The following is a 20,882-nucleotide window of genomic DNA, read 5'->3' as shown; positions in this document are numbered from 1 at the left end:
CACCGTGGGGATTAAGATGTTAACATACGAATGTGAGGGGAACATTTCCGTCTATGACAGTGGTGTATGATAAAACCAGGAGCCCCATGGAAATCTTATAAAATATTTTGTTAGAAAATTAGATAGGACACAGGGTTTACCCAAGGTCAAGCACCTCGTTGGTTAAAGATCGAATACCTTTTTAGTGTATACATTTCTGCATTGATTCAGATAATGAATCAATTCAGACCTAAGGCAGTGTCGAATCTCCTGACTGTTTATTAATGGTTGTCTTAATATATGTAGAGAGGTGTACATGAGGAAACTGGGTAGATACAAAAAAGCATGTACATATATTCAGAAACGGTGATTATAGTTCTTAAGCCAGCAGTCTGGACATTTTGAAAATAAGGACTGACAGTATACCATTCTTTAGTTCCTTTTTTTAAAAAGCTAGAATTTAAAAATAATCATGATGTTAGTGATTTAAACCAAATATAATCTGGCAACAGAATCCAAAGACTCTCCCTTGGTAACTGGAATCTCAAGCTTTCTCCTGTCACCATCGCTTTTGAGGCTCTTTCTTTTATGAGAGCAGAGACTACCAGTTCTTCATAGCTTCAGATTCAATGTTTACATGCAACAAGGAAAAAAACCTTACTGGGAAGTGATGAAGACAACTGAATGCATGAATTTTAACTATATTGCAACTGCATCAAAGCCAGACCTCAAACCCTTGTGTAACCTTTCCAAAACCTAGTGCAGTGCATGTACTCAAAACGGCTACCAAAATTGCATTTTTGGTTATTCTTATAGGTCAGAAACATTATATAAATGGTTATTATAACCATAAATTTATTTATATATTTTTTATTTCAAACATGATTGTCCTTAATCTTATCTAATACAGATCTCTTCAACAGGTTTATATATTATGGCAATTTCAAATTCCACTTTAGGATGCAAATATTTTAAATTATATTTAATGAACATGAATTCTGAAACTCTTGACAAAGACCACAGTATATCTCTTTATCTTGTATATAAAATTATATCCTACTTGAATAATCTGTTACTTCATGCCAGTTCACATGCAAAGGCAGTCTAAGAAAAGACTGTGAGTTGAAAGGCAAAACAAGAGTCTGATAAAATACATGACTGGGGGTTTCCCTGGTGGCTTCTGCTAATGCAGGAGACACAGATTCGATCCCTGGCTGGGGAAGATCCCACATGCTGTGGAGCGAATAAGTCTGTTCGCCCTAGTGCTCCAGAGCCCAGGAGCCTCAGCCATGAGCCCACATGGTGTCCAAGATCCGGAGCTCCCCAACAAGAGAAGCTGCCTCGACAAGAAGCCCAGGCACCAGAACTAGAGAGTGTCCCCCGCTCATCAAAACACGAGAAAGACAGCACGAAAAAGTGAAAACCCAGCACAGTCAAAAATGAATAAATTTTTTAAAAAGAATTTTTTTTTTTTTAAGAAAAATGCTTGATTAAAGTGTATAAGCACACGCTTGGATTTCCTGTGGGATTTTATCTGATGAATAATTTAAATTATGCTTAAATACTTTAAAATAATGAAAACCAAACATGAGTTAACACTGATAATGAAGTTATTTTTTCCTTAAGAAAGTAACAAATTATATTTTCCATATGAACTCAGTCCTGCAGGATGAGCTTCATTACAAATATATACCTTATATGATAAAATGATACAGAAAAACCCAAATGAATTTTTTGGCCAACTCATTATCAGAAGAATCAAAAGCTATATCAAAGATTTTACTATATCTACATGTATTTTAAAGCCTGGATAGAATAGATAAAACAATGTTATCAACAACCATATCACACATTAAACCATGCCTTCCACAACAGTTCTAAATCATATTAAGTCTGTGGGAAATCCTTAAAATGTATACCCAGTTACCAAGAAGATTCAGGAAAGAAGTAAAAGAAGGAAGGAAGGGATAGATGGAGGAAAAAGGAAAGAAACTCAAGATAAAAACACAGTTCTATCTATATTTAAAATTTAATAGTGCATCTAATTTACATATTCAACCTGCAACTGATAATAGATTTTTAGAAATAGAACACATTCAGAATAAAAATTAAAGTCTAAAGGCAACCATAAAGAGAAAGACTTGGTATCCTACATAAAATTTAACCAAATCAGAACAAGAGCAGATAAACACATACTCAGAGTGTACAAATCATTGCTATTCTTCCAAATAAAAAGTTCCTGCAAATCAACAAACATGACTATTTCAGTAAATGTATAAAGATCAAAAAACATGGATAACAAGTCATAAAATATAAAACAAAAATGTCCATAAAAATTATAAAAATGATATGGATTTAATAAGGATGCAAGTTAGAACTAAGAGACAATTTGAAAAAATTGTTAGAGAATGCTCTCTCGTGAGGAGCAAACTCTGGTACTGCTGGTGAGAATATAAATTTTCCTCGACACTTTTCCTCAAGATATAAACAAATAAGTGACAAAACTATAAAAATGATAAATCAGCTTAGTGTTTGCTTTTTGAAAAAATAAAATTCCAAAACAAAATAATACTCAACAATCAAAGACTAGAGAACATACGTACATGCATAGGAATACACAGGGGAAGATGATACAAAAGTCAAAATGTAAAAAAAAAAAAAGAAGACAAAGTCAAAATGTGTGCCCACATATATATGTCCATACATGTATTTCTTGGCTAGTTTATCTTCAGAAGTCAGTATTTATAGATGTTTGATTTAAATATCAATGATACATTGCATGTCTAAATTAATGAATTAATTTGATTAATTAGACTTCATGTATTTGCACCTAGAGGTTTAGCTCGGGTCACCACAAATTCTAGCTCATTCTATAACCACGTTTCTCTTATAATCAGTAATATACAAAGTAATTTCTATGGTAACTGATCTATAATACCAGTACTTTGATGTTACAAATGCAAAAGTTGTTTCACAAAAAACTTCCATACAAAATAAGAGTAAATTAAATTGTTGCCATTTTGAAGTTAGCTGATATTTTACTTAGAATAATGCTATCTCTAAAACCAAATAATTAGAGTCCTTTGCTTATTCTTAGTTTAATGTTTATGGTTTGATCAAAGAACAAAGAGAACATTCCCTCATCCATCATATACATTATTACATTGTGTACAGATGAAAGCATTTTCTGAACAAACTTTAAAGCCAAATGCAAACTTTAAATTAAAATGTATAGCACGGTAATATTACAATATAGGTTAGCAGATATAATCAGTAGACTGTACCTTTTCATTTCTACTGAATGATTTTTTAAAGTCTATGATTTTTCCTAGACTCTTTAAATGGTAAAAAGATTCCAGAGGAAAAAAATTCAAAGACTTATAAACAAGTTTTTCTTGTTGCTACATGAGAAAGCAATTGAAATTCAAATATTAAACTACTTTCTCCAAACTACAAGATTCAAATGAAGCTGGCTAAAAGAAACCCGGTAGATAATACAACATTTTGTCTGACTGAGTAGCTACCACATATGAGAATTATTTATTTGCAAGGAGACACAATGACTTTGCCTATCTCAATTTAATGAACTTATCTGTGCCTATTACCTTTATTTAGATTCTTGCTATGCAAGCTTTCTTTAGAAGTATTTGATTTTAATGGTTCATTTTCAATCTAACATTTACAGTATTTCCATATTAACTAAACAATTTTACCAATACATCTGAGTTTAATGTCAGAAACCTTGTCATCGCACATGACATTTAACTTTTCTGCTCAAGTACCTACTTTTTCCTACAGTTTCTCTTATTTATTTCTCCCAGATATTTTGGAACCTTTCATTTGATATTTGCCAATTTTGTTCAATAATAATTTTTGATAGGTTTTAGTTATATAGCTGGAATAATTAGACTAAGCAGTGATATATCTGGATTTTAATCAATGAGCAAGGATTCAAAAACTGCATTCAACCCCTGTGTAACTAATCAACATAGAGCAAGGACACATGTGGAGTATTGGGACTTGGCAATTTCACAGTAATAAACACAGAAAGCATTTCGATGATAAGCATTTATAGCATGATGGTGATATATTTTGAAGGGTACAAGGTAAACTCATTTCAAGTCATTCACTTACCCAAGACTGTGAGCTCTGCAGAAGCACTAATATTCTCATTTTTATATGTGACAACACAGGTGTAAGTTCCACTGTCATCATCTGTCACATTGGAGATAAGCAAGTTACTTCCACCCAATAAAGAATACTTTTTGGACCTGTAAGACAGAAGGCATATGACATTAGAGAGTAGATTGACTTATGTTTATATAAGACAAGGTATCCAAGACAAGGTATCTAAAGGTTTAAATGAACTCCATAAAAGCTCAAATTATAAAATCCAGGGCTCTGTTTCCTGGGAGCTTGATAATAGTGCATCTATTGATTAAAAATTCCTTCAAGGTAAACCACTCCCATTGGAAGACTGTAATCAAATAAATGAATCAGATTAAACTTGAAATTGGGGCTTCCCTCATTGCTCAGTTGGTAAAGAATCCACCTGCAATGCAGGAGACCCCGGTTTGATTCCTGGGTTGGGAAGATCCACTGGAGAAGGGATAGGCTACCCACTCCAGTATTCTTGGGCTTCCCTGTGGGTCAGCTGGTAAAGAATCTGCCTGCAAAGTGGGAGACCTGGGTTCGATCCCTGGGTTGGGAAGATCCCTGGAGAAGGAAAAGGTTACCCACTCCAGTATTCTGGCCTGGAGAATTCCATGGACAGTCCATGGGGTCGCAGAGAGTTGGACATGACTGAGCAACTTTCACTCACTCACTCAAACTTGAAATTAATGTTAGTCTTGAAAAGAAACAATACATAATTTGGCTTGATTCTCTCATTTTTGGGTTTGAGAATTGCAGGTGCAGAGAAGTGATTCTTCCCAGTGGGAGTCCATGTCCTATGTCCTGACAATCAATTTAATCATCTTTATACAAAGTTACATGTCATATTGCACTGTGCATGCCTGGTCATATTTGAAGAACACATCTTCACATGCTGAAGCTGCAACCAGATTTATTGCATGCATTCATATTCTCAGAAGTATTGTGATACCATACAATGTAGTGTTGTTATATAAATAAATACTTCAGGCAGATGAAACTTACAGATTAATTTATTGCCTATGAACCTATTTTGCCATGAAATATGTGTTTAAAAGTACCACATCAAATCTCAAAATCAATAGAACTAATTTCTAAAATGAAAACCAATCCACTTTTATCAAAATGTTTCCAACTGTGTTTCATTCTATTAAGAGTTTTCTTTCTAACTAAGCCTTAATACTAACATCTGGTAACTTGAATCCAGCCAAGTTTTGTTTTATCTTGAATATCTATTATAGCTGTGACTCTGTATACTACTTCCTTAGATTCAGATCCTCCAAAGTACCTTCTCTGAAGACTCTGTGGGGAGGATCATCTCAAGGATAACCCTGACTTTCTAAATTTCCTTTTATAATTTGTCTCATAGATTTTGACTCTACCCAGGTGGTGGTGCAGTAGTGAAGAATCCACCTGTCAATGCAGGAAAGGTGGGGCTCAATCCCTGGATTGGGAAGATCCTCTGGAGAAGGAATTGGTGACCCATTCCAGTATTTTTGTTGGAAAATCCCATGGAGAGAGGAGCCTGGCAGGCTACAGTCCACGAGGTCACCAAGAGTAGAATGTGACTTAGCCACTGAACAACAAAAAGTGTCTTTCATGTTCTGTCTAATGCCAAGGATGTGAAAAGACTATTCAATTGTCACCCAAACCCCTAGTATTAATAGATACTTATATCAAATTAGAGGAAGTTAAACAGGAGCACATACTTTATGAAAGTCCTGCATTTATCATACCTGAGTTGGATGACTTCCTCTCCTCGGAGCCAGGTAAAACTCGGGGGAGGGTAGCCGGAAACACAGCACTCCAGGATGGCATCCTTTCCTTCAATGGCTACTACATTTGATGGTCTTTGCAGAAAATACAGCTGCCTGTGCAGTCCCGGATCTATGGGAGAAAACACAAGATCGCATCTGTTATGATAAATACTGAAAAGAAAAATGATATAGCTGGAACCCATTGTTTTTTTTTTTTGTTTTTTTTTTTTTTTTTTACAAAATGCTGTGATGGAGAGGAAGGAAAGAAAAATGGAAAGATGCCAGTGAAACTTATAAAATAGACTCCTAGAAGTTTTCTTCCATGTCTAGTTTCTAAGGTTATGATATTCAAATATTCTTGGCTGCTGGTAACACCGTGATGAAGGCAAAGGGAAAACCCTTGAGACTAGAAGTCACTCATGCGGGCTACAGGTCCTGTTGACTTATTGTCATTAAAAAACAAGACAGTATCAGCAACTTTCCTAAACATTATCACCCGAAGCTCTTTGCTGTTTTTAGTTTGCCTGCCACGAATACCTATTCCAGGCTTCCCTGGTAGCTCAGTGGTAAAGAATCCACCTGCCAATGCAGGAGACACGGGTTTGATCCCTGGGTTGGAAAGATCTGCTAAAGAGGGAAATGGCAACCCACTCCAGTATTATTACCTAGAAAACTCCATGGACAGAAAGAGCTTGGAGGGTTACAGTTCACAGGGTCGCAGAAGAGTCAGATACAACTTAGTGACTAAATAACAACACAATATCTATTCCACTTCCATCTGCTTTGTTTATTGCTTCTGTGGCTTGGGATATAAGATTAAAAATAATACATTAGAATTGTGTTAAGTACTGAAGAATAGACTATAGAAGTTACTGAGAAATATTTGTTGTCTTCAACACCAAAGTTACACTACAGTTTGTTTGTTTGTTGTTATAACAATAAGTGCAGCTGTTTCTAACCCTTCTGTTTATTTTAAACAACTTTCCAAAGAATGGGTTTGTCCCTAGAGCTGAGATTCTGGACAAATGAGGAGCATGCTCCTTTATCATCCATCCTCCTGTTGTTCTGTCTATACAACATTGTTCATTGCTACCAACAGGTAACTGAAATAGTGTCTTTTTTATTGAGGTACCCTTGCTTTACAAGGTTATGTCTGTTCCCGCTGTCTGAAGTGAACTGGCTGTATGTATACATATGTCTCCTACCTCATGAACCCTTCTCCCACCCCACCCTTTTAGGACCCCAGGGCACTGAGCTGAGCCCCCTGCTCCTGTGACAGCAGGTTCCCACTGGCTGTTCGGCACACTGCAGTGCACACATGTCGATTCCAACCTCCCAGCTCATCCCCCACCCCGTGGCCGCCTGTCCATTCTCTACCCCTGCCCTGCAAATAGCTTCATCTGCATGACTTCTCTAGACTCCACATATATGGGTTAATATACAATACTTGTTTTTCCCTTTCAGGCTTATATCACTCTGTATGAAAGACTCTAGGTCAACTCACATCTCCACAAATGTCTCAACATTCCTTTTTATGACTGAGCAGTATTCCACTGGATATGTGCACCCTGTTTGCCACCTAAAGACTCATTCTACTCAGACCCATTTGATCCAAAAATTGCTAAGATGATATATCAAGTGAAATAACATACATATGAAGGTTCAAGACTGTTATGAAAGATTTCTGTGAGAGTTAAGAGCTCCTCTTTCACCTACCAAATGAATTCCCCTCCTAACACCTGGGATACACCAACAGCATTATTACCAGAAGGTGGACTTGGAGGAAATCTTCCCAGCCATGTAATATCCTCTATCTGACTCGCTGAGTAAATTTCTATTTCTTTAAGATGAAAAGCTGTATTTCCAGGTCCCCATTAAAACCTACATTTCCCTATGAAGGCTTAACTGTGGCTGTTTACAAATTAATGAATTAAATAGAATTAGCATATAATCTTTCATTTTGCCAACCCAAAGAAAAATGCTGAAGCAAAGAAAATGAGGCAATGGCATCTTCAAAACCAGGGTTGGGGTGACAAGGAAATGTCAAAGGATGCTAGATTTAAATAGGTTGTCCTGGGGGCCATGGATTCCCAGGCGGCTAGGTGGTAAAGAATCCTCTTGCCAATGCAGGAGTGACAAGAGACTCGGGTTCGATCCCTGAGTTGAGAAGATCCCCTAGAGGAGGAAATGGCAACCCACTCCAGTATTCCTGCCAGGAAAATCCCACGGACAGAGGAGCCTGGTGGGCAACAGTTCGTGGGGTTGCAAAGAGCCACAGCTGAGCGTGCACACGCGCACGGGGGGCCCTCGGTGATCAGGAAGAAGTGAGGTGGGAAGAGGTCTGCAACACACGTCAACGCTGCTGTTAATTTCCCCTGATTGAACCCAACTCCACATGAGCTGATCGCTGGTAAATAAAAGAACACCAACTCACTTATTAATAGCTGGGAGAGTAATTGTCATCTAAAATATTCTTTGCATGAAGAAAGATAAATTCACACTTTCTCAGTCTTCTCACATCTGCTTTTGCTTGACACAGCAACAAAAATAAATACTCTTCACTATGAAAATATTGAAAGAATTTTCAAAATGTGTTAATCTTTATTAAACCAATATTTAGATAAAATGTCGCAATTGTTTTTCAGAATTGCTGGTGGTTTGTTTAATAATCCTGCTTGAAAGTGAATTTTCAAATAAAATGAAAATGTTTTGAAGGAAAATATTGCTTAAAAATAAAATCCCTGATGTGGAGAAAAGGGAACTCTCCTACATTGTTGGCGAGAATGTAAATTGGTATACCCACTATGGAAAACAGTAGGAAGGTTTCTGAAAAAAATGAAAAACAGACTTGTTATATGATCCAGCAATCCCACTCCTGGGCATATATCCAGACAAAACTATAATTCAAAAAGATACATGCACTCCTGTGTTCATAGCACCACTATTCACAGTGGTCAAGGCACGGAAACAAACTAAATGTCCAACAAGAGATGAATGGAAGAAGATGTGATACAAATAGAAAATGGTAGGAATCCTCCTCAGCCACAAAAAGGAGATTTTTGACTTTATCTTAAAATATTGGCATCACTGGGCTCAGTGCCACAAAATCATCATCTGCTATTTTTAGGTGGAGCACATATATTCTAGGATTCCCTGGTGGCTCAGTGGTAAAAATCCACTTGCAATGCAGAAGACACAGGTTCAATTCCTAGGTTGAGAAGATCCCCTGGAGTAGGAAATGGTAGCCCACTCCAGTATGCTTGCCTGGGAAATCCCGTGGACAGAGGAGCCGGGTGGGCTACAGTCCATGGGGTCACAAGAGAGTCGGGCATGACTTAGCAACAAAAACGTTCTAAATTACTCCAGTCTCCTGCATCGTTATGTGTCACCCTTATATGTGACGGTGCGTCACATATGACAATCTGTTACATATGACAATGTGTCACATGTGACAATCTCATGCATGTCATATGTGTTACCCTTCATACATATGGAAATGTCAGTCTTTGGCAGGGAAATTTGGTTTCATTTCCCCAAAGATATTTCCCTGTCATTACTGAATCTGATAAATTCTAAGATTATGGAAGTACTCCTCAAAGCTAAAGTAAAAATGGTTTTAAATAGTAAATAGTTCATACGTCTCACAACATTGTGATAGATTGAATAAGATCACGAACTGTTCAAACTCCTCTGGTCCAGAGCTGAGGGTACACTTTGCTATGGTTTAAATCTGGCCTGACCCCATATCTTGCTTTGACTAATTGACTGTGTTGGAAATTAAATCGATGAGTTCTGGACACAAGGCCTCAGGGGGCCTTACAAGTTTCTGCCATGGCGCTTTCTGAACAGCCACACTGGCCTTACCGACTGGAGGATGAGAAGGCACGCAGAGGAAAACTGAGTTTTCCAGCCAAACACCAGCACCAGCTAATAGACATTTGAGTGAGCCCATCTTAAACCTTCCACCTTGGTCAAAGGCATCTGAGTGAATCAAAATGAAATGAGCAGAGGAACAGCTGAGACAAACCCCGGAATTATACGAGCTAATGATGGAAATCACTACATTTTGGAGTGGTCTGTGATACAGCAGCAGATAACTGACACACACATGAAAACAAATAAAAAACTCAGCAACGTGAAATATCAAGTAACCTTTTGGGTGGTTACTGTTTTTATTTTGACTTTTGCTTTCTGGTTTTTATTTGTTTGTTTTCAGTATTGGGTGATTCTGGCTATTTAAAGAGGCATGGTTAACTTGATGTATCTCTTATTTTTCTCCTTTAAATTATTATTTTTTAGAACATCAAGAAAACGTATTTAAGTTTTAAAGTGGGGAGGAAGGAGATACAGTTGCCAAGGTTATCTTTGTGTGATAAAACTGTGGGTGGTTATTCTTTCCATCTTTGGATTTTTCTGTGAGTTCTGAAACTATTTTTATTAAGAACAATTTTTTTTTTTTGAGTAAGGAGTTATTTGAAACTCTGGTGTTGCAAGGTGGTTGAAAATTACATGAGGAACAAAGAAATTATAAAATCTAATGACTAAAGCACAAGGCAAATACTTAGGAGAAAATGAAAATTCTCCTTCCAGGCTCAATAATGATATAGATGAGAAAGACCTGAGCAGAGTGAATTTAAAATTCTAGGTCATGACTTTTGTTGACTAAATTGATTTTAATTGAGCTATGATGGAATTAGTAATTATTCATAAAATTATTTTTGTCCTTGCTATATGGGTATAGATTATTCAGACCCAAATGGAGTTATTCAGCTAATGGAATATGAAAAAAATCAAGCAAATTAAAAAACATGATTTCACAAGGAAATGGCATATAACACCAGTCTGGAACATTCTATTTCATAAATTGGTGATATGTACACAAATGATCATTCTGTTTTTATTCTTCAAACTGACATATGTTTCACATAAGTTCATGTACATGTAATATGTTTTAAATTTTAAAATGAGAGGGAAACGCAAGGGTGAATTCGAGAAAACATATTTCGCAATAGCTTTCAAATCAAATTAGAAAAAAACACTGATTTTTCTTCTAATGTAAGTTTTTATATTAAAAAATTCAAAAGCAGACCTTTTCCATATAATACTCATAAAAGTGAATGTACACATGTCACAACTGTGTTTTCTAAATGGCTTATAAGCAGTCACAATTTGCCTGAACTAAAATTCAGTTTATCATTTTCTTGTTGGGAGGCAAATGTTAGCCTGATTCTCTGATCTGATCTCATTGTCATGCTGGTGGAGGTACAGCTAATCCTCCTCAGAGACCAACAGGGTGGTACAGAAATAAAAAGAAAACAGTCATTACAGTGATACAGATCTTTGACACACACAGATTGCATTAAATTGTGCAAACACCTTATGGTAACTGCTTTTTTCCCCCGTATGCTTCCTTCTTTTTCTTCCTCCTCGCTCTCTTCCTTCCCTTCTTTATAACTTTTTAAAAAGAAAAAATTGGCCTACTTTGTCTTAACCTAGTATCTGAGTTAGAGAGGACTGCAGCTACAAGCACCAGGAAAATGAATAAGAATGTAAACAATGGATCTCAAACTCTCTGGTCTCAGGAACCATTTGCATTCTTCCAAATTATGGAGGCAACCAAAGAGCTTCTGTTTACACAGGTTATAGCTCTAAACAGTTACAATATTAAAAATCAAAATAGATGAAAATATCTGTTAACTATTTATTCACATCTCACCAGAAGTAGTATATTAAAAAAAAAAAAAAAAAGCTCTCTAAAAAAATTGAGAAGAGTGGAGAGTGGTAGTACTTGGAAAATGACTGGATTATTCCATTACTTTCTGCATTTACTTTGTTCTGATATGTAGATTTGGCTGAATTACATGCAAATAATATGACCTCAAATAGATATGTAGTTGGAAAAGGGAGGTGTATTTTTAACAGCCTTTTCAGAGAATTGCAGATTTTATCCTTTAAGACAGCAACAAAACTCAATAAATAGTTTTCTGAAAGTTGTAATGTGAAATCTGACATCATATCAATAAACATTCTGTGCTGTTATATAAAAATCCACCGGTCTACCTTGCATGTTGAACATATTTTTGCCCATGCTTGATTCTGTCCCATCAATCACTGGTCATTTGGAATGGTACAGTGAATTAGACAGATCTTCCAAATGTTGACACATTTCATATACAGTATCACAAAATCTCATTTGTTACTATCACAACCAATCCCACTAGAAAGTTCTTTTAACATTGCAAAGCTGTCAAGATCCCAGTGGCAGATATAAGATTTCCAAATTTCTAATTTTAACTTAAAAGCTTGAATTTCATAGTTGGCAGCAAATGCTGTTTTCCTCGTACTGACTGACTCACTTCGCTCATTTTTGAGAAAATGTCTAACGAGTACTCAAGTCTGAATAGCTACAGTTTTCCTGCTGATTGTCCTTTCAAGTAAAAAAGATGTTCTGAAAAAGAAAAAAAAAGTAGCAAATTCATCTTGAATCTCAAATGATTGTGTAAGTGTTTACTCCTCAAAGAAAACTCTGTACTTTGATAATCTTGAGTATATTTCCCATCTTGACATCCAGAACGTTAAAAAGATGTGCATTTAGAATTAATAAAATTCATAATTTTTACTACTTCAAAGACATTCTTAGTCACTAAAGTAAAAAAAATACCCCCCAAACATATTAGGATTATTATTAAAAAAGGTTTGACCTTAAAGATCTTCTGACACCATCTTGAGAAACGCCAGGGATTCACGGACCATACATTGAAGAACTGACAAAGCAACAGTCCGAATAAATCACCTAGTTTTCTTAGATGTTCAAGAAGCCCATTTCCTTTCAACATGGGGATACTTTTGCATCTTTCAGGTAGAAGTAGGAATAAGTTAAATATACTCCTCCTTTCCTCCTCCCCTTCTTCCCCATCCATCATCAACCATCAGTTAGGAGGAGTGCAAAACTTAAGAAGCTCCTATCACTGTCTTTCTATCATTGTCTAACTTGCTATTGAAAGTTAAAAAGCATCTTGAAATATATAACCTGACATATTTAACTTACGCTTCAAATGTTCAGAAAGAACTCTACTATCTGCAAAGCGCATGCCCTAAAGAGACATGGAGAAAGTGCACTAGTGAAAGCGAAGAGAGTATTTCCCATTTAAAGAAATTTCCCAAAACAAAACAAAACAAGTTTCTACACAGGCTTCTATTAGCCCTTATACTGGCCAAATTTATTGAATGTGTTAGGCCAGCTAGAAGCTAGATTTGACTCTGCATTCACAGGTTTTTCCAAATGCCTTGGGGTCAGTCACATAATTTTGTGTTACTTCATGATCCATGACCAGGCTGAATATATAAATTATTCAACCTGGGATATGTTTCAGAATGAAAGGTAACTCTCTTTATAATTATTCTAGGACATTGGGTATGACCAGGACTACCCAGGGCAAACTGGAAAGCATCTTTACCCTGAAATGACAATGATTTACTTATTTTTCCTAATGAGGCCATTTTCCTAAACTACTCTTTAGGAACATCGACACTAAGCTTACATGGCAGAATCTAAACAATAACTGAGGCACAGAGAGATCTGATGATGGACTGTTGGCATCTGTGTCAGCAAGAAAAAAAATACTGGTTTTTACCACTTAATGACTGTCTTCCTCAGAATAACTAGTCCTTGCTTTTAATTGTTATGCTTTCTGAATGTAAAACCTACCCCCCCCCCCCGCCATTGTATACTCTTGTTTTCCTTATTAAATTCCTGCTTCACTGGAATGTAAAACACTTTTCCAGCTGGAAATAAAAGGGCACTGCAGTCTATCATAGGATATTCGCTTTGATTTCTTCCCAGGCATAAGAGTTACAAATTGATTTAACTTCACAGAACTAGTTTCCTCTGTCTGTATCCTCAGTTTCGAGCTCACCTACTGTCCACCTGCTGGCTCCTTAGCCATCCCCCATCTAGTTCTGTTTCAGGAAATTCAGCAGCCGCCATGCGTTTTCAAACATAAGTAGGTACCCTAAAATGTGTGAGCATTTGTGCCTACTCAGTTGACTCCAACTCTTCACAGCCACATGGACTGTAGCCTGCCAGGTTCCTCTGTCCATGGGGTTTTCCAGGCAAGAGTACTGGAGTGGGGTGCCATGCCCTCCTCCAGGGGATCTTCCTGACCCAGGGATCAAACCCGTGTCTCCTGCATTGGCAGGTGGATTCTTTATCACTGAGCCACGTGGCAAGTACTGCTCTAATATTGCTTTGAGCCAAAAATTCCATTAAGCTTCTTTTAACTCTGTACTTAGTATGTCTTTTATGAAAGTGAAGTCACTCAGTCGTGTCCGACTCTTTGTGACCCCACGGACTGTAGCCCGCCAGGCTCCTCTGTCCATAGGATTTTCCAGGCAAGAATACTGGAGTGGGTTGCCATTTCCTTCTCCAAAAAATCAGCCTAATTCACATGGATCACAGGAATCAAAATTAATTTAGTAAAAAAAATTTTTAAAAGCTTCTGGTTTAAGATGGTGGAGTAGAAAGACAAGTGCTCATCTTCTCCTGGGACAACACCAAAATCATAACTAGTTGTTGAACAACCAACTTCAGAAGAATTATGGAAACCACAAAAAAAAAGATATCCCATGCCCAAAGACAAAGCAGCAGCTGCAGTAGACGGTAGGAGGAGCACAATCCTGACAAAATCAAACCCCATACCCGCCAGGTGGGTGACCCACAAACTGGAGGACAATAAGAGCAAAGAAGTTCTCCCACTGCTGTGAAGGTTTGGAACCCCACATCAGACTTCCCAATCTGGGGACCTGATAAAGGGCCTGGGAATCTTCAGGGAAAATGACCTTGAAGACCAGTGGGATTTGATTACAAGATTTCCACAGGACTGGGGGAAACAGAGACTCCAATCTTGGTGCAATCCTCCCCCCAAAAAAGAAAAAAAAAAAAAAAAAACTCCATCAGGCAGAAAGCCAAGGAGCTCTGAACAGAGAGGAAGAAGGGAGCCATTTCTTAGAAGCTCTAGGATTCTATTACTTTCCTTCCTCATTTATACACCAATTCATTACTAAAAATGGCACTCTCTCTGTAAATACTCCTGCATCTGTTCATATTTCCTCTTTTCTTCTCCATGTACACACACATATTTCTATTTGCAGTTAGAGCTTGGAAGAAGAGAGGGAATGTCTATTCTTGTCATTGGCATGTGAATATAGCCCTTCTGTCTCACAGGCAAAATCTGAGTCTATCAGTTTCACTTTATAGCAGATCTGAAGGAAGTGATTTTTCTTTTATAGAATGATTTTTTTTAAAAATTTTACAGCTGACAGTAGAATCGCAGAAAATAAATGTTGCCATTATGATGTGTCAAAGTTAGTTTAGGGAACCCAGAAATCTTCATAATTTATATAAATGCATAATGCAGCACTTAAAACTTTGCAGAAAAGTAATTTGTTATTCTAACTCTTTATTTTTTTTCTTATAAAGAACCAACCAAAAGTATTTGAAATATTTCCTATTTGGCCAATGTTGAATCAGTGAAGTTATACTCTTAACTAAAGAGTGTCTTTCTAATAGGACTGAAGAAGACAGACTATCAGTTCTTTAGTTAATTTTTTGTGACTTCTGAACTTAGAGGTTATGGGTTTTGCTTCCACACATCCTTAGAGAAAGCCTCTTGTTTACGTATGAGTTCGGGAAGACTACCCTATCCAGGGCTGCTAAGTGTCATATGCCTAGTAAATGTAGAACTGACCACATATCAGCCCAGTAGACCTTTAGGAAAAGACAAGCTCCCTCCTTTTCAAGAAATGAGTATTCTTCATGGTGGCAAACACTCCCAAGCACACCGATTTTGCTTTTAACCTTATGTGAAACAATAACCTTTCAGGGAATGAAAGTTAAGATTAGAATACATAATCAATAAACAGAAAAAACTAAGTGGATTTGTGAAGGAGAGATCACTAGTGACATCAGGATGAAACAACATGAAAAATGTCATAGACCACCCTCCCCCAAGTATTTCAAGTACTTTCAACTTGGACCTTGTCGATTACCCCAAGTGCTTATTAACAAATCCAAAAACTAAATGGATATTACCTACTCATGGTCTTACATACCCAATAGTAAGTCAGCTTCAACTTACTAATATTTGAGACTTTGTTGCATATGAATGGGATTTCATCAACTCTGAAATACTGGTTATCTTAGTTATCTTGCATTGGTTTAAAGACTTAATAACTAATATATGAATAACTAAGTCAGATAATATAACATGATTGTCCACTGGTTTCTGTGTTCTTCCCAGCTCAGGCTCTCCAAAATGGCAGGATAAAGTTATCATCTGGGGTTGGAGGCAAATCATGTCATGAACTTTATTCACTAAATGAGTAGTCAGTACAACACAATAAAAAGTATCAGATCTTCTTTTGGTCAGGTTTCTATGCAAAAATAAACTGACTTAAAACTTGTTTTCAAAGTCAGTGTAGTAGATAAATATCCTATTTTATGAGATCACTTTTTGGCCTGTAATTATTATGTTTTAGCCTTGGCTTTACAGTGTTTAATCATTACAAGTTGTCTAGCAAATTTCTATTCTTAAACATTACAATCATAAAGGCAGAGTTGGGGACGAATGTGCATAAAATAATAAGAATGATTCCTGGTAGTGAGAAGACTTGGAAAGGCTGATCTACTGCAACCTCTTAACAGATAAAGAAAATGAAAATTTTAGGGGATTAAAATAATTGGTAATAACTAATAAAGAACACATACTAAGAAGTCTTATCCATCTGGTAAACCTTACTTCTAAGAAGTCAGTCCCTTTTGTAATATCTCATATAGCCAAAGAAATGATGTTGATGGACAGGTAAGGATTCAAATCACATATCAATGAGTTACTAGAGAGGATACTCTGCCTTCTAACAGATGTGCAAAGGAAATGCAGAAAGAGACTCCTGTGGATAAGCAGCACAAACCATGTGCAATTAACTACCAGTAGGTAAATGAACGTTCAGATATCCAGAATCAAAGTCAAGTAAATTCTCATCAGAAAGATAATCTTGACATGAGAATCAAAATCTTTAAAGTTGGAATTTCTAGGATGCCACAGTAATCATGATAGTTACTAAGGGTTTGGCAATCCCGGGCCTTGCACTTGGCCAATAAAATTGAAGCGCCATAACCACCCTATGAAATGTATGATGTTACTTCCTACATTTAGAAAGGTTAAAAAATGTAGATTTAGATTAAGCAATTTGCTCTAACTGCGCAGCCAGCAAGTGGAGAGACCAAGACTTGTACTTTCATGTCAGGCTCCCCGCTTGCTTAACAACTTTTATCATAAATATAGTTTAAAGCGGGAATTTTAAATATTCATTGATTAATCAGTAGTAATTCAATGTGAACCTAATCCATTGAAATATATATGATATCTCACAAGCTAACCCCTTCATATAATCTGGATTATATTTGGTATAATACTTAGGAAACACAAACTTCCCATGGTTAAAAAATAATATGGTATTCTACTTTGCTCTTTTTAAAAAAAATTAATTTTTTTGATTGGAGGCTAATTACTCTATAATATTGTGGTGGTTTTTGCCCACTGACATGCATCCGCCATGGGTGCACCTGTGGCCCCCATCCCAAACCCCCCTCCCACGCCCCTCCCCACCCCATCCCTCTGGGTTGGCCCAGTGCGCCGGCTTTGAGCACGCTGTTTCATGCATCAAACTTGGATTGCTGATCTATTTGACATATGGTAATATGCTGAAGCTGAAACTCCAGTACTTTGGCCACCTCATGTGAAGAGTTGACTCATTGGAAAAGACCCTGATGCTGGGACGGATTGGGGGCAGGAGGAGAAGGGGAAGACAAAGGATGAGATGGTTGGATGGCATCACCAACTCCATGCACATGGGTTTGATTAAACTCCGGGAGTTGGTGATGGACAGGGAGGCCTGGCGTGCTGCGATTTTTGGGGTCACAAAGAGTCGGACATGACTGAGCGACCAAACTGAACTGAATATACATGTTGCGATGCTATTCTCTCAAATCATCCCAACCTCGCCTTCTGTCAAGAGTCCAAAAGTCTGTTCTTTGTATCTGTCTCTTTTGCTGTCTCGTGTATAGAGTATTTCTAAAGACCCTAATGTCTAAAGACATTACCATCTTTCTAAATTCTGTATATATGTGTTAATATACTGTATTAGTGTTTTTATTTCTGACTTACTTCACTCTGTATAATAGGCTCTGGTTTCATCCACCTCATTAGAACTGATTCAAATGTGTCCTTTTTAACAGCTGAGTAATACTTCACTGTGTATATGTACCACAACTTCCTTATCCATTCATCTGCCAATGGACATCTAGGTTGTTTCCGTGTCCCAGCTATTGTAAACAGTGCTGTGATGAACATTGCTCTTTTCTAAGCACATATAAAAGAGAAGCATAAGAAATTATTTCACCCTGTTTATAACATGGTTTAGGGAATAGTTCTATTCAAAAGTAGCCTAAAAAAAGAGAGCAAACAATGGGAAAATCCTTCAACACAGGAAAAAACATTAAGTATGATCCAAAAATATCAGGTAATACATTAATGTGATTTGTTCTTCACTTCCATGTTTGTTTTCCTGAGTGTGTGTTTCTGCCATGAAATTCATTGCTCAGAAACCTTTGAGCATTCTCAATCACCAATAAAGTGAATAGTATCAAGTCTAACTTCCTAGACATGGGATTCAAGGTTCTTCATAAGGTGGCTTCAGCTTCTAATTCCAGATTTATCATCTGCTCTTATCATTCTACAAATTGTTACCTCCTGATGATCTAGAACAGTAATCACTCCTATAAAGGCCTTGCAAATTTTCCATCTAGAATTGATGTATTCCTTGTCTGTATTGATTTGAAACTAGAGAGGTTTACCTAAATTTACCATTCCTTGTGTTATGTTAGTCATATGGCTACATGAATTAACTGTCTGGTTCGATGGTAAATTTCAAAACAAAGAACATGTCTTCTTTGATTTCCTCTACAGACCATTCTTTTGTAGAAATTATACAGCTAAATGGTAGCAAAATGTAATTAACTTTGAAATACAGGTAACCTTAAATCAAACTAAAAAATTTAGTGCACCTATCAGTTAATAATAAATTTTTCTTGATCAACAAATTCTGAAACTCTTTTAAAACCCCCAAACATGGTTTTCCTTCTAAATAATATGCCTTTTGGAATGTTTTTTTATTAAAATTTAATCCACTAAAAATAAATATTATAGAGAAAAGCCATTCAAAGTATATTTTAGCCCAATTTATTCCATTAAAAGCCAATGTCTCTAATTACACAGGTATTTAGTTCAAGTCTATCCAAGACCTACAGTCATCTAATTATAGTTAAAGGAATGAACAGCAGACTGAATTACCAATTGATCAATTCAATTAGGTCATTAAGAAAACTGGAATCAGAGTTCCAGTTTATAGGCCAGTTATTTTACTCAACCTAGTGCGCAAAGCAGATTTATAATTCAGCAATTCAATCTACTGTTTGGCACTCAGGCATGATGAAATCTGTATAAAATGAACTTGACAATCATAATGGCTGCTTCAATCTCTCTTATGTTCTCCATCACAGACAATGAGACATTTTAAACCATTTCAACTCTTCTTTAGTGTTTTGTTATAAATATCCCCTCCCAAAAAAAAATTTCTTTAACAGAACTCACTGTTAAAAATGTACAATTCCTCTTAATTTTATTTTTGTCTTAAAACATTAATTGGCAGATTAAATGAGTTACTTTTTCTATCTTTAAATGAAAGAAAGAATTACTCATTTAACCTTGAAAATATACAGTGTGATGGGAAAATTTTTTTTAAACTTTGTAATCTGATTTGAACTGCAGTGGTATCACCACCTTGCCCCTAATTTCAGGAAAAGTGCTGCTACCTAGCTTTAACTGAGAAGGATGCCATACCCTCCCTCTTAAGTTACGTTCAGTAAGTCTCCAAGACCTGTCATTAATATCCCCCCGTCCAGCTGCCCTTCTCGACCCCTTCTGATATCACTTTAGTAGCAGCTTCGATCAATTCTCTCCAGAATTAATGCTGCACATCCCACCACACCCTGCCTCCTGCGGTTTATCACCCTTGCTCCCAGCTTTTCCACCAACACTTCCTGTGCCTCACGGCCCAGTTAAACCGAATAGAAAAGCTTCTCTCTTTTCTCTTGGTTTTGCTGTTGTGGCTCTTTCCTCCCGGTGTAATCTTCTCTTTGCCTAGCTACTACTTTTTCTTCAAGACTGGCACATTGGTGTTATTCAATAGCACTCTATATTTCTTCTTCCAAAACACTGTCGACTTGCTTTGTCTGTTTGCCCCACTAGAGATACTTTTGGGGGGCATTATCTTTCAACTTTGTATCCCTAGCAACCTGTGTGATGGCAAGTACATAAGATTCACTCAAAAGTTTATTGAACAAAGTATTTGTGTAGTAAATAAACTTCAACTGCTTGCTGAAACACAGTATTTCAAAACAATTCATTAATTCTTAAAATCTGAATTTTATGAATCTTACTTGGTGATATTAGATACCTGATACATAGAAGTGACAACCAGAAATGTATGCTAATACATTTGAATAAGGATATCAAATTATATGCTTTTTAGAAATGGATAACTCTCCACACACATCACAAAATGAAAATACTCTATGAATTGTGGTAAAATAACAAGTGTTGCACCAAGTTGCAAAACTTCAAATGAGCATTTATATTTCAAACTAAATCATAAATAGATGTATTCATTCATCAACCTAATATTTAAATGACTGTGGAAAATTTATTTTTTAAAGAGTTGTAACAATACAGGTCACATTAATGCTTTTAAGTCATGTTACTAATATGATGGGCTTCTATTTTAACTGAGTTTATCTTACCCTATTAAATGTGTGTTCGTATAGAGAAGGGGCAATATACCTATGCAATCATGACTTCCTCAAATTGGTACTTCTAG

General features: G+C 36.5%; 1 protein-coding gene across 1 annotated transcript in view; it reads right to left on the bottom strand.

The window, feature by feature from the left end:
- The window catches only part of DCC (DCC netrin 1 receptor), an 828,232-nt gene that overhangs the window by 645,166 nt on the left and 162,184 nt on the right, over positions 1 to 20,882 (bottom strand). The window contains exons 6-7 of the mRNA XM_065934991.1: positions 5,868 to 6,018; positions 4,114 to 4,250 (exon numbers count right to left, since the gene is read on the bottom strand). Coding sequence (XP_065791063.1) covers positions 4,114 to 4,250; positions 5,868 to 6,018 — 288 coding nt within the window. The remainder of the gene's footprint in view (positions 1 to 4,113; positions 4,251 to 5,867; positions 6,019 to 20,882) is intronic.

Source organism: Muntiacus reevesi, chromosome 4 (genome assembly GCF_963930625.1).
Source record: "Muntiacus reevesi chromosome 4, mMunRee1.1, whole genome shotgun sequence".
NCBI lineage: Eukaryota > Metazoa > Chordata > Mammalia > Artiodactyla > Cervidae > Muntiacus > Muntiacus reevesi.
Note: the sequence above shows the minus strand (reverse complement) of the source record. Positions and strands in the feature narration are given on the sequence as shown.